A 15,723-nucleotide genomic window follows, 5' to 3' on the forward strand; every position below is an offset into this window, starting at 1 on the left:
TCTCTGTGTTGTTTGCTTGTTTTATCAGAATGAATTTTTACAGCACAAAGTCAAACAGATGACTACAGTAAGAAAAGGTTGTGATAATATTTTGAAATCATGTCTTAAATGTATTGATGTGGCAAACAAAATGCAATATAAGTTAACATTAACAACATATATATATATATAAATATTTGCATCAAGTAGCAGCGATTCCCTGCCTAGAATGAGAAATTAGCATTCACAAGTCTAAGGACAAAGGCTTTCCTGCTATGTAGTTGGGGGATGGGGTGGGAGAGGATGAAGTTACCACTTTACAGCTCAGAAATTATTCTAACTGTCTGCTGTCCAACAGTAGCCACCATATTCCCAGCATGAAAGTGACACAAAACTGTAGGAGTTTGTTCCTCCTTTATGGTAGAACAAAGAAAAAACCCACCTGTGTTTGGGTTGCGCCCGACTCAGGTTAAGTTTACATGGCTCCTGGCTCGAGGCTTCCCTCGCCTTCTTTCCCATCCCCTCTTCCCTCTCCCCGCACTCATCCTCCCTCCACCAATCTGCCATTCAGGTACTCCTCTCTGTTTTCTGACTCAACTTCTCTCCTAACTGTCCTGTACATTAGGGCACTAAGAAAAGGGAAGCAACTGAATATCTTTTAAGATGTATTTATGAATATCTGTCTTTCTTTCCTCAGTGATGAGAACCCATAGCTCTGTAGGTGAGAGGTCTAAGCCCAAGAGGATATGATAGAACTGGTAGGGTTAGGCAAGGCCAGGTGAGGGCCGCTTCACAAACTCCCTACCAGGACAGATGGAAGTTTAGATACTAGGAGGTAGTTACTGGAGATGGGGTCAGGGTTCTGGTGCAACTCTTTCTTAACATTTGTTCTGGGGTGGTTTGTTTTTTTTTAAAGTAATCTTTATATTTTTCACAGGTTTTATTTTCAACTTGGTCAGCAAATCTGCTGAAGGTCATCAAATTAGTCATTGAGACATGCTTCCTTAAGGCAGCTAAATCCAGGAATTCAACCAATCAGATAACATATTTCTAAAAGTAGGTAGGGAGGAAGAAGAGACAAATCCTGGGATGGGGGGAGGTCTTAATATTTTATTATGGGAGGTGATTATTGATAATCATCCTGAAAAAAAATTTAAGAAAAATTAGATTTGTTTACCTTTTTTTTTTTTTTTTAATAGCAGTAGCAACCTTCCCCTTCTCTTCCCCTATTTCCCCTCCTTACTCCACCCCACTTCTAAACGGGTCAAACTCAATGCCAGGGCAGAAAGCCAGGGCTTGCAACAGTTTGCAAGCTCTCTTGTAGCGTTTCTGTCCCTCTGAGTGTAGCTAAGTGCAAGGGAGGAAAGAGAAGTGGTGTGTATGTGTGTGTGTGTGTGTGTGTGTGTGTGTGTGTGTGTGTGTGTGTGTGCGTCTCTGTGTATTTCTGTGTGTGTGTCTCTGTGTGCGTGTGTGTGTCTCTGTGTGTGTGTCTCTGTGTGTGTGTGTGTGTGCACGCGCGCCTTCGCGTCTGTTTCTCTCCGTTGTTCTGCCAGTGAAGACCATCTGCCCGGCTCCAAACTGCCCCGGGCCCCTGGGATCCAAGCTCCGGACTGAGCTGGCCGCTCTCCCCCTCCCCCTTTCCCGTTCGCGCCCGCCTCCTCTCCCAAACACAGCCCAGCGCCTGCGTGCACTGGCCCTATAAATAAGTAAAGGCAAGGGCAGCGGGCGAGCTGTGGGCAGGCAGAGTTGGGCAGCAGGAGAGCCGCGCGGGCGCTGCCCAGCCAGCCTCCCACCCGCAGCATGGCTTGTCTGGACCGATGCCGATGCTGCGCGGACCACAGGCGGCAGAGCAGCATCCTTTACAGCATCTTAAAGAGCGAGGAGCCCCAGGAGCGGGCGCGGGCGCAGGGGCAGGGGCAGGGGCACGGGCACGGGCAGGGGCACGGCTGCTCCTGCGGCTCCCAGCGCAGGGTGGCCCTCAAGAGCCCGCAGGTGGCCTGCAAGGCGGCCTCAGCCGTGCTGGTGAAGACGCTGCGCTTCGTCAAGAACGTGCCCTGCTTCCAGGAGCTGCCCTTGGACGAGCAGCTGGTGCTGGTCCGGAGCTGCTGGGCACCGCTGCTCGTGCTCGGGCTGGCCCAGGACCGAGTGCACTTCGAGACCGTGGAGACCTCGGAGCCCAGCATGCTCCAGAGGATACTGACCACCCGGCGGAGGGACCCCGACGGCCCCGAGCCGCCGCTGTCCTCGCTGTCCTCGTCGCCTCCGGCTCCTCCCGAGCCCCCGGCCCTGACGGACCCCTTGCAAGTCCAGGCCATCAAAGGCTTTCTGACCAAATGCTGGAGCCTGGACATCAGCACCAAGGAGTACGCCTACCTCAAGGGGACCTTGCTCTTCAACCCGGGTAAGGGAGCCGGAACTCTGCCAAGCAGCGGGCACCGACTCTCCTTCCTCTTCGCTCTGGCTCCCTGGCATGGGCTGGTGGGAGTGTTGAGGAAGGCGAGTTGGGTGGCTGAAAGCTGTGACCTGGGCAAAGTTAGGGATCTTGCAGAATTTTGCGGCAAGGGTAAGCTACAGCCAAGGAGTACCTGGAGAGCTTCGGTTTAGTTTCGTCCATACTTTTACTTTGCTCTACATTTTCAAAAGCTAATTATTATTATTTTTTTGCTGGGGGTTAAAGTGGGGGGAGAGAAGGAGGAAGGGAGAGTGAACTTTGATTTCCTGCTATCTTTCCCCTCTGCTCATTCACTTTTACACGAAGCAGTGCAACACATTTTAATTAATTTGATTTTTTTTTGCTTACAGGCAAATTCTCAGAATTCCCTTACCCCAGTCCACCTGTGTCCCCTTACCCCTAATAGTTCCCCGAATTTTTACTTTTAAGTTTCAGAGAACAGTAGCAGCCATTCCAAATCGTCTCTTGGTGGCACTGTCAAAATTAGGGTGTTGTAATAACAGAGCAGAACAGGGGAGTTACTAAGACGCTTTGCATCCAGGTTGCCCATGCCCCAAATTGATTTTCCTAGGGAGTTCGTGCGGAAGAAAGGTTAGTTCTCAGGCTGCCAACCAACTTCTAACCTCCTTTGAGAAGCTGCCTGGGGAAAGCTGGAGGAGAGTGGACTGCACAGCCCTTATTACTGTGGGAGAGTATCCGCACCATCCAGGCAGCTCCTCCTAATTGAATTACTGTCCAATTTAGCGCTTTCCGAAAGGGGGTCAGGGAGGGAAAGGGGAAGTTTCACATGTTCTTTAATGCTCTTCCACACTGATTCTTTTTGACATATGTTCTTTTTTTTGTCCTTGACTTGACTCGTTTGATCTTTTTTGACCTCACCTGGTCCTCTGGTCCTAGGCAAGTCATTAAGTTTCTCTGGGCCTCACTTTTTTCACCTGTGAAATGTGTAAGTCTGAACTAAAGGATCCTCTAAACTCAACTATAAATTGAAAAAGAAAAACGTTTTTTAAAAGAAAACTCTTGATTGTTTTCTATTTTTTCAGAAATTCATTCAGAAATCATTAGATAATAAGATGTTGAAAAAGTAATACTGCATTTTAGATCAGCATGGGTCTTTAGATTTAAAGAAGTCAAGCTGTTGACAAACAGAAGATATCACCCATTATTGTGATACTGTCATCAGAATACATTATTATTTTTTAAAATGGCACATCTGGGTTGTTAATTTTCATAGCCCCTTAAAGCTCTTTGTGGGTACATAGACTTTTTAAAAAAAAATGTTATCAGTAGTCTGACTCAAACAGTCCATAGAAGATAAATTGTTCTTCTAATGGAGTAATATTCTTCGAGATAAGTTGAGAGATGCCATGGTGCATGGAGCAGGAGTCAGGAAACCTGAAGTGATTTCCTGACATGAACAAGCCAATGTCACCCTGGGCAAATCTCTTCTTAATCTCTCCTCTGAATTTTACTTTCCTTGATTGTAAGTGGAAAATGATCATACTTACACTACCTTCCTCACAAGTTTGTCTTGAGGAAAGCATTTTGTGATGTGAGCTATAGTTATTAGGGTACTTATTGAATTGGAGCAGTATTTCACTAAAACAACCTTAACTGAAGATGAATGAATGGACTCTCATAAAAATTGCCTCCTATTCTTCAGCTAAATTAGACATTTTATGGCTTTAATGTCCATATACAAGATTAGTGAATATTATCTAAGAAATTTTTTACAGTGCACTTCATTACCAGAACTGTCCCTTCTTAAAGCTGAGTGAGCATATGCATATAAGAAAACCAGCACAAATAGACTTCTTAGGCTACTAATTAACTGGAATTAGAGGAATAGGTGGAAGCCTTGTGACATGTTTAGCAGGCTACTTGGTTAGTTTACGAACAGAGTTTTCACCCCTTTTGTCTTTCAGACCTGCCAGGGCTGCACTGTGTTCAGTACATCCAGGGACTTCAGAGGGAAGCCCAGCAAGCTTTAAATGAACACGTCCAGATGCTTCACAGAGGGCACCAGGCCAGATTTGCCAAGCTGAATGTTGCTCTTTCTCTATTGAGATCCATTAACGCTAATGTCATTACTGAACTCTTCTTTAGACCCATCATTGGTACAGTAAATATGGATGATATGCTGTTGGAGATGCTCTGTGCAAAGTTATAAAAGCATGCAGAATATAACAATAAGTTTCAAGCTAAGGGAAATGATGGAGCAGAATTAGTGTAAAATATTGTAAAATAAACTAACTTATTATTTTTAAATGCATAGTATTTTTGTATTCAATAATAAACTATTCTTCCAGTTCTATTTTTTTAAATCCTTGTTCGCAGAATATTTTAATCGTGGAAGGTTTGCTTCTAAACCAAACGATTAACTCTTTTGTGATAAGACTCTTATACTAATAAGGTATTTTCCCAAAACAAAGGTTCACAATCCTTTGAATTAGCTAAAATTAAATGTATAATGAAATTATGATTAAATTTTTAAAGTGTTAATACACTAGATTTAAAAAAAAATTCTTTGGGATTTGACAAAATTTGAAAGAAAATTAGCTACTTGGAAAGGTCTGAGAAATATAATTATTGCCAATATCTAAGTCTTGGTGGTAGAGGGCTTCCTATCTCTACCTTTGGTTGGAGTTGGAAGGGAATGGCCATACTGCTGGTAATTATTTAGTTAGAGCCAAGTTTTGTTTTGGGGCTCTAGTGGTACCATAGAGTGATGATCAGGCCTTTGGATATGACATTTGAGATAGATGTTTAGTAGCGGACAGAAGAAAGAAAATAATGGAAAAAATAGCTTCTAAAAGGGAGGGATAGAAGCTGAGAGAAGTCTAGAAGAGTGGTCCTGGGAAGAGGGAGGGAGATAATGTTAGGAAATATTGAAATGGAAATTACCCTTTGTTCTCTAACTTGATTTTTGAAGCCAAGGAAATCTCCCCAAGTCACTGTAACTTTAATAGTAGTTAGTGGTATGCAATACAAGTCTGTATCAAAGCTATACTTTGATTCTTTATCATCTGTGGGGGTGACCAGTTTAGGGGATGCTATGCCATTACAGCAAAAAAAATCATCTAGTAAGTTGAATCTCTAGGAGGTCTAGAGCATGAGTTGGTATTGTGCTATCTGAGGACCAACTTAAATAAATATTGAAAATCATCACCCAATGTTTGTCCGCTGGTGGTGACATTTCAGCTAAGGCAACCAACGATATGCATAGGAACATAAAATGACCCTTGGTCCTTTGTGCCCCCTTATGTTCTATAAGGATGCTTTTGGAAAATGGGGCATGTGGTACCTAGAATTACATGGTTTTTTAGTACATCTACAAACATTAAATAGTGTCTCTTAATTTGAAGTCTTTGCCCAGCAGCAGTTGACATATTATTTAGACAATATGAACCCATATCTGTCTTTATCTTTTTTGTTTTTTGGCTAAAATGAAATTTAGCAATGTAAAGAGGTTTCAGTTAAGTAGAAAGATAACGGTTAGCTCATTGGTGGAATTTAAGGGCTCAAGGGCAATATGAAATATAATTTCATGGAAAAAAACTGGGTGGTCTGGTCTTGCAATGTTTGCAATGAGTAAAGCAAATAAATCAATATGAAAATAATTGATAATTATACACCTAAATCCCTTGCAGAAAAGGAGAGAAATCCCATGACGAATTTGACAAGATCTGTCAAACTTTATCAAGATATCATGATATTCACTATTTTAATTATGGAAGTGGGCATGGAGGAGGAAAACAATGTTGGAAATTCTATTCTCAATTAAGAATTGAAAGAGGTAAATGTTTGAAGACTATACAGAAGCTTGACATGTACATCATGAATGCTGTTTTCAAGAAGAAAGTCTAAATGTGCTAGACTAGACAATCACCGGCTGCCATCATAAAAATGAGGCTGTCTTAACAGACAGGAAATCATTCATTGCAGCTGTAGTAGGCATCGCAGAATTGGTTTTCTATACTCAATCAAAGCATAGACTAGTAAAAGCAAAGATCAAAGTAAACATTAAATCAGAAGAAAGGATAAAGACTGAGCAATGATAACAGGTTCAATCTAATGAACTGTTTATCTCAAAACCTTACGTTTATAGAGGAAACCAAGGCCCAGAAAGGTGAGGTGTTTTCACAAGATCAGAAAGCTATCAGTTCAACTCATATTTATAAGGACTTTAAATCTTAAGCAGCCAGTCCAATTTGATTATCATTTAAAGAAGGGTCAGCAATATTTTAGAAGTGAAGGGTCGATTTTGCTTAGTCCTGTGCTTTTAGTATGTTGAAGGCTGAGTTGGCAACAGGTGACACGTTCAAGGGGTACCATTATCCACATGTGTAAATAAAGATGAGTTAAGGAGAACCATGTTGGCACATAAAGGTAAGTAAAGCAATGCTTCATTTTCTCGGTGTGGTTCGATCAGGTACTGCTCATCTTGTGGTATTTCAGTAATTATCATTTTTTTCACACATAAGCTCATAGATTTAGAGTTGAAAGGGGACTTTTGAAAAATTCGGAACTTAACAAACATCAAATAAAACAACCATTTTGATATCATATATCCATACATATACATATATATTTGAACAGAAAAAGAGGATTGTAGATGAAAGTATGAATCTCTGTGATTCAAAATTTGCTTTTCTTTTCAAATATGTGATAAATTTAGCAAGTCTATGAATCCTTCCGACCTACCCTCTGTTCTTTTCTGTGCATTTAAAATGCAATAATTCATTTTTCTTTATCTTCTCTTTAAGAAGATATGTAGAATTTTATTGATATATTTTGCTTTTTTATCATCTTGTATTTTCCCCTTGTATCATTTCCCCTCTCAAACAACCATCCTTTATTACAAAGTTATTTTTTAAAGAGAAAAAACAATCAGTAGATCTGATCATCCCTTTTAAAACCTTCTGTTGTTATATGCAATATTCCATACATGTGGACCCCCACCTCTGCAAAAGAGTCTGGGAAAGTGTATTCTTATAATTTTTCTTTGGGTTCAAATTTGGTCTTTTATTATTTCCCACCATTCAATTTCAATTATTTTATGATGGTTGTTCTTTCCATTTACATTGTTGTTTTTCTATCTCTGCTCTTCTTTCCTTCCCTCCTTCCTTTTTTCCTTGCTTACTTTCTTTTTAAACTTTATCCCTACTTTACTTCACCTCCCAAATGTAAAAGAGAAAAACTATCTTTGAAACAAATTTGCATAATCAAGCAAAACAAATTCCCACACTGGCCATACCTCAAAATGAGTTTCTCATTCTGCATCTTGAATTCATTTTCTGTCAGGAGGTGATACTTCATCACTGGCCCTCAGAAATTATCTCATGACTGATCCTTGGTGAGTAAGTACGAAATAATTCACAGATCCCCAAAGCTATGTCTGTAATACTCATTCATAAATCCAGTCAAGAAAGAATGGATTATTCCAATTGGGTCTACATTCTGATACTGATGAATCTTGGGCAAAATAAAAAACTAACACAGCAAGATCTGTACCTCACTTCTGAAATATCATTGGCCCCACTTCAAGTCATAACTAACTTCTGACTTTATTTCCTAAATGGGTGAAGGTACTTACAAATACTTGACTTCTCTGCCATGTCAGGGTGCTTCCTATCTCATGTCTGAGAAATCTAAGTGGGTTCTCCAACACTGGTGGCCATATATATTATAGCTGTACCAAATGTGAATGTGGCCTTGCCTCTAGCAAATTGCCTCGGAATCACTCTTAATTACTGGTGTGATTCCGGGATAAGGCATAGAGTTACTAAAACGGAGAGATCAGAGAAGTCTTATATAAATAATATACCTGTATATCCATAAGACATTTAGCAAAGTCTCTTTTATTTATTTATTTATTTTTAGTTTTCAATATTCATTTCCACAAAATTTTGAGTTCCAAATTTTCTCCCCATCTCTCCCCTCCCCCACTCCAAAAAGTGGAGCATTCTGATTACCCTTTCCACCAATCTACCCTCCCCTCCAACATCCCTCCCTTCCCATATTCCCATCTTCTCTCTTGTCTTGTAGGGTAAGATAAATTTCTATACCACATTACCACATTTCTTATTTCCCAGTTGTATGCAAAAATAATCAATTCCCAACATTTGTTCCTAAAACTTTGAGTTCCAACTTCTCTTCCTTCCTCCCTCCCCACCCATCCCCACTGAGAAGGCAGGCAATTCAATATAGGCTATATATGTGTAGTTTTGTAAATGACTTCCATAATAGTCATGTTGTATAAGACTAACTATATTTCCCTCCATTCTATCTGGCCCCCCCATTTCTTCTATTCTGTCTTTTGACCTTGTCCCTCCCTAAGAGTGTTTACTTCTAAATGCTCCCTCTTCCCATTTGCCCTCCCTTCTATCATCCCCCCGACACTGCTTATCCCCTTTTCCTCTACTTTCCTGTAGTATAAGATAGGTTTCATACCACATTGAGTGTGCATGTTATTCCTTCCTTGAGCCAAATGTGATGAGAGTAAGCTTCACTTACTTCCCCTCCACTGAAAAAGCTTTTTCTTGCCTCTTTTATGAGAGATAATTTGCCCCATTCCATTTCTCCTTTTCCCAATATATTCTTCTTTCACGCCTTAAATTTATTTTTTTTTAGATATGATCCCTTCCTATTCAACTCACCCTGTGCTCTTTGTCTATATACGTGTGTGTGTGTGTGTGTGTGTGTGTGTGTGTGTATAATCCCTCCAACTACCCAAATGCTGAGAAAAGTTTCAAAAGTTACCAATATTATCTTTCCATGTAGGAATGGAAACAGTTCAACTTCAGTAAGACCCTTATGATTTCTCTTTCCTGTTTACTTTTTCATGCTTCTCTTGATTCTTGTGTTTGAAAGACAAATTTTCTTTTCGGCTCTGGTCTTTTCAACAAGAATGCTTGAAAGTCCTCTATTTCATTGAGTGACCATTTTTTCCACTGAAGGATTATACTCAATTTTTCTGGGCAGGTGATTCTTGATTTTAATCCTAGTTCCTTCAACTTCTGGAATGTATTCCAAGACCTTTGATCCCTTAATATAGAAGCTGCTAGATCTTGTGTTATCCTGATTGTATTTCCACAATACTCAAATTGTTTCTTTCTGGATGCTTGCAATATTTTCTCCTTGATCTGGAAACTCTGCAATTTGGCTACAATATTCCTAGAAGTTACTCTTTCAGCAGGTGATTGGTGGATTCTTTCAATATTTATTTGGCCCTCTGGTTCCAAGATATCAGAGCAGTTTTCCTTGAAAATTTCATGAAAGATGATGTCTAGGCTATTTTTTTGATCGTGGCTTTCAGGTATTCCCATAATTTTTAATTGTCTCTCCTGGATCTATTTTCCAGTTCAATGGATTTTCCAATGAGATAGTTCACATTATCTTCTATTTTTTCATTCTTTTGTTTTTGTTTTGTAATTTCTTGATTTCTCATAAAATCATTAGCTTCCATCTGCTCCATTCTAATTTTTAAAGAACTATTTATTTTCTTCAGTGAGCTTTTGAATTTCCTTTTCCTTTTGGCTAACTGCTTTTTAAAGCTTTCGTCTCCTCATTGACTTTTTGGACTTCTTTTGTCAATTGAGCTAGCCTATTTTTAAAGGTGTTATTTCTTCAACATTTTTTTGTTTCTCTTTTAACAAGCTGTTGATTCACTTTTCATGATTTTCTTGCATTTCTCTCATTTCTCTTCCCAATTTTTCCTCCACCTCTCTTACTTGATTTTCAAAATCCTTTATGAGCTCTTCCATGGCCTGAGACCATTGCATATTTATTTTGAAGGTTTTGGAAACCTTGACTTCCTCTGAAGCTATACATTATTCTTCTTCATCTGAATGGATGGATGAAAAAACCCATTCACCAAGAAAGCAACCTTCTATATTCTTATTTTTTCCCCTTTTTTTGGACATTTTGTCAGCCAGTTATTTGACTTTTGAGTCCTTTGTCAAGAAGAGGGTATATTCTGGGGACCTGTAAGTTCTCAGTTCCACCAAGGTGGCACAATCAAGGAAGAGGAGTTTACTCCTCTCCTGGCCTACACACTGGTATGAGAACAACCAAAAGCTTTTCTGCTCAGAATCTGAGAGTAGTAGAATTGTCTCACCACAAACCCCTCCAGTTCTACCAAGCCAGCACTCCTCCGCACTCCCGAGGCATGTTCCAGGCTGATAATCAGATCAGCTACTCAATTCCCCCAAGGGCTTTACGCTGAGTGCTCCACAAATGGATGCTGCAGCTGCAGCCAATGTTGCTGCTTCTTCTGCCTCCACTGCCACCGCCTGCGGCCAGAGTTAGGGGAGGACCCTGCTCTGTTCTCACCCAGTTGAAAAAGCCCTCTCACTGACCTTTGTAGTTGTCTTTGGCATTTGTGGTTTGAGGGATCTGAGAACCACCATTGCTGCTGGGAATTCCATTCCCTGAGACCTGTTCCAGTCCTGTTCCTCCCTGTGCCACATGGCCATGGCTGGGCTGCTCTCTGCCCCATGCCTTGTGTGATAGACCTTTGCTGTTACCCTTTCAGGCTACCTTGGGCTGGAAATGTCTTTCACTCTATTGTTCTGTGGCTTCTACTGCTGTAGAATTTCTTGAGAGTCAGTTTTTAAAGGTATTTTATGGGCTGCAGTGGAAGAGCTGGAGTATGTGCATCTTTCTACTTTGCCATCTTGGCTCTGTCCCCAGCAAACTATCTTAAACAATATCTTTGTAGGGAAGACACGGAAATGTGGACAAGTGATAGTTCCATTAGGTGACTTCAGAATTTATTGAATAACCCTACTGGAAGATTATTGATTAATGAATCATTGTCCACCTGGATGGACGTTTGTAACAGTACACTACAGAACTCTGTCCTTATCTTGTCTATTCAACATTTTAGTTAATGACTTGGATAAAGACATAGCTGTCATGCTTATCAAATGTTCTGTAGGTATTTTGGTGGAAAAAATTTTGGTGGAAAGTTACAATTAGATGGCAGATTTGGAATCCAAAAAGATCTGGACAGACTAGAGCAATTGTGACAAATCTAATAAAGTGAGCTCCAATATTAGGGATAAATATAAAACTGTAGGACTCCAAACTGGAGTTAAAAAAAAAACAACAACCAATAATACAAATGCAGGATTGGGAACATGTGACTAGTTAGCACTTTATGTGAAGATGACATAGGTGGATTTTGAACCTATCTATAGCTATCTATATCAATATCTATTTAATTAGAACAGCAATTAGATTTTTTTTCTTGATCTTAAAGGGAAGAATTTGGAATGAAAGGGATAGAAGCTACAGAGAGACAGATTTCAGATGAACACAATAAGAGTATGCTGGTAAATGTTTAACAACAGGGTATCTGGGGAGGGAGAAGTAAGCATGACACACTTTTAAGTTTGATTTGCATTAGCATTTTCTCCAGTACTTTCAGAAGTCTAAACAATCAACTAAACAGTAAATCAAGTTTTGATTTCTAGTTTTGTCTATTTCCAAGATGTAAATGTTAACACTGAAACTTTAATGATCAGGTTTTAGGAGCAGGTACGAGCTGGTTCCAGCCCATCGCTGGACATATAGAATAATTTTCTAACAGTTGAATGGTTTGATGAATCCATGATTTCAAGTGTGTGAGTACTTAATCAACAGAAGCATTTATTAAGGTCCCTCTGCGTGTCATGAATTATACTCAAGTTTGGGGATACACAAAGCAGTTTAGTCCCTGTCCTCATGGCGCTTAGACTTTATCAAAGAAAACAACATATACTCATTGAAGGATATACAAAATAGATATGAATCCTAGCTGCTGGTGACATAATAGAGAAACATGTATATATAAAACTAGCCTGTTTTTCTGTATTTGATAACTGTCAATTACATTTCACTCTGAATGTATTTGACATGTAAAACCAACAAAGTATTCCAAATATCAATTTTGTTTTTCTGTTACATAGGCACACACACATAAATATACAGATATAAAGAGAGACAGAGATAGAGAGCTCATACTATGTTTACATGAACCTCTTCTACTTTTTGGTATTAAACTCTATTGAAAAATAAGTACCATTTACTTTCTCATGGCTGCTTTGGGATTTTCTTAGTTCTCATTATAAGTCTTATTTAGTAATTCCCATACATTCATTGTCTAGTGTAGTGGTATGAAATAGACACAGGGCCACAGAACCATGCCTTATATTGACCTAGAAAATCTCATATTAACATTATCTCTGTTCTATTGTATTTTTATTTATTCTGCTAAATATTTCCCAATTCCCTTTTAACCTGTTCTGGAAGTACTCTGGCAGTGTTATCATCAGTAACATGGCCCACTGGTTGCATGTTTAATACCTCTTCTGTAGTACACAGTTGCAACCTTAATATCTAGATCCCTTTGTAGGTCTTGGACAGACAGTTTACACGTAGTAATTTGGTTTCAATTCTCTTTTAGTGAAGGGCTTTGAAAGCATTTCATGCTTCACTGCCAAAAAGTAATTAATATTAGGATTACACACCAAATCTACTTAATACCAGTGATGTAATTTCAGCATTTTAAGGAGTTAATTCTTTTCTCCTCACAAAATAATTGTGGTTCTGCAATGTTTCTATCATGCTTTTCAAGTGATGTATAAGAAAATTATTAATGATAAACCTTCCTCCTAATATAAACTGAAAGTAGTATGGAGATTACAAAGCCTAAAGATTAAAAAAAAAAATTTCTCCATGATGAAATAAAAAGGATCAATTTCCTTCAGAACATAACTAGAAAAATGGCCAAATATCATGTATTGATTCATTTTGAGGGTTGAAGTGGTCTTATACTGTTCAACAGTTAAACAGGGCTTGAGAACTCATTTTAGCCATTTTATTCTAGTCATTAAAGTCCTGGACTGGCCATTGTAATCTAATCAGCTGCTTAAACTTTGAGCTGAGTAGATCTAATCACGCTTACCACAAGCCTCTGGTTTGCAATAACGTTCCCTCTCTCACTTGTACTGACTAACACACCATTATAGTGTCTCTGTTTATGGGATTCAATTTATTTGAAAACATTTACTTTACTCAGAACCCTGGGAGAGTGAGTGAAAAAAAACAAACAAAACCCTGAAAAAAGACATAGTCCCTACCATCGTGAAACTTAATGTGCAATAGGAGACTTGAAAACATGTAAATAATTCTAATAAAAACAGAACATGTTAAGTACGTAATAAAGAGCTAAGCAAAATATGATGTGAAATCTAAGGAAGGATAAATTCCACTGGGAAGGATTACAAAGGCTTCAAAGAGAAGCTAGCATTTGAGGGAGATTTTGAGGAATAGTAAGGCCACGGCTGAACATGTAAACATTTTGTAAAGGATCTCTTGAAAAAAAAAGTACAATTTAGGTTCCTAGACTAAATTGCTGTCCCTTCAACATGTGATCTTCTCTTTAAAAACAAAATACTATAGTAAGTCTAAGCAAGTGTTTTAGGGAAAATAACTGAAGCAGTGAGACATTTCTATATAGTGATGAAAATGTGTCACTGTAATTTTGTTGATATAAATTACTGTACGTTTTATGCTTTCCTTTTCAGCATGGAAAAAGACTTCAACTTTGTAAAATCCTTGATAGCTGGTCTACTCTGCTCATTCCAGCAATCTAGCACGGATTCCACTATACTACTGAACATTTCGACTTCGCGTCTAACGTTTTCTCTGTGATAATTCAAATATATTGTTCCATGCCAGGACAAGATAGTAGTTTTCATGAAGTGTCCTTTACTACTCCTAGAACATACATTTGAATACTCAAACAAATGTTAACTGAATGAACTGAATGAATATCTCGGTGGTGCACTGGATAGAGTGCCAGGCCTGTAATCAGGAAGACACATCTTTCTGAATTCAAATTTTACCTTAGATTTTTACTAACCATATGACCCTGGACAAGTCACTGTTTGCCTCAATTCTTCCTTTGTAAAATGAGCGGAGGAAGGAATGGCAAATCACTCCAGTATCTTTGCCAAGAAAATCCCAAATGGAGTCATGACAATTTGGACACAACTGAACAACAAATAATTGTTGATGATATTGGGATATAGAAGGGCATGGCTAAAAATGACTCAATAACAACAACAACTTACAAAGTCTTTGACCAAAGGAGCTTATGATCCATCACAGAATATGACGATATGCTAAATTGTTCAGCATAGATAATGGGGAACATGATGGAATGATATACCAAAGGCATGACACAGAAAATATGTAAAATAGAAATTAGAAAAGGAAAAGGACTGATGACAGCTGGAATTACGAGCTTTCTTATAATACTCCTTTCTGGATAAGGTGAACTTGTACAGCACTTTTAAATTTGCATAGTATATTTGAGAAAAAGAGAGCGCCAGTTCAAACCAACATCAACTTTTGTTTATGCTGTGCACTTCTTTTCTCAAGGAGAAATGCAAATTGTTAACTCATCTCCCTTTCTAACATTCTTACATAAACCTTACCTGAACCTCTCAGAAATTGTTTTGAATCTCTAATGTGACTTAATTTTTTAAAAAAGTAATTTAGTATTCACTACGTTGGCTTTGTAGCAACAGCTCACCAAAGTCCCCAAGCAGAATTCTTCATTCCACACATGTTTCCTGAAGAAATAAAAGTACTCTAAATTTCATGTTAAAATATATATAGATTTTTATACATTTGTTTTCACAACACAATGACTAAAAAGCACTTTAATATAGTGGGCTCTCTAAGTATTGCACTGGTGCAGAAAAAGTCAGAAAATGTACTTATTTCTTGGAGGTAGGGAAGACAGCCACAGAAGATGAAATGAAATCCCAAAACTTCCTCCCTATCCTAAGGAGATATTAGCTTATGTCATCACACTAGTCATACTTTTGAATCTGGGCATAAAACAGAACAAATAGCTACAAACGCAATACAAACTTCCTCATGCTTGGATTAAAATTCTTGGAAATGGACAAACATATTACCAATCAGTGCTTGTGTTGGGTATTAGGTAGGTTCAGGATATCAAAGAATGGAGGCAGTCACATTCATTTTAATTTAATGATAGTGCTTACCAAATACAAACAAACCACATGGAGATACCTTTGTAAGGAGGGTACAGGAAGGCATGTGAGCAGTGACTTTATTGCCAGTTCCTGGCTCCCTTGTCTTTGTCTCCATCTGACACAGGGGAATGAAGCTATATACTGAAGCTACAATAAACAACATATCTTCTCTATCACCCCACCCCCAGATAGTTATAGCCTATCTTCCAGACAGTCCACAGATGCTACAGGATT

The 15,723-nt window shown here is 38.8% G+C and overlaps 1 protein-coding gene across 1 annotated transcript; it reads left to right on the forward strand.

The window, feature by feature from the left end:
* Positions 1-1,334: 1,334 nt before the first annotated feature.
* On the forward strand, positions 1,335-4,755 carry NR0B1 (nuclear receptor subfamily 0 group B member 1). Its single transcript, XM_072615229.1, has 2 exons — positions 1,335-2,380; positions 4,357-4,755. The coding sequence occupies exons 1-2, from the start codon at positions 1,780-1,782 to the stop codon at positions 4,599-4,601; spliced, it is 846 nt and encodes a 281-aa protein (XP_072471330.1). The 5' UTR covers positions 1,335-1,779; the 3' UTR covers positions 4,602-4,755.
* The last annotated feature ends 10,968 nt before the right edge of the window (positions 4,756-15,723 follow it).

This window comes from Notamacropus eugenii, chromosome 5, assembly GCF_028372415.1.
Source record: "Notamacropus eugenii isolate mMacEug1 chromosome 5, mMacEug1.pri_v2, whole genome shotgun sequence".
In the NCBI taxonomy this organism is placed as follows: Eukaryota; Metazoa; Chordata; class Mammalia; order Diprotodontia; family Macropodidae; genus Notamacropus; species Notamacropus eugenii.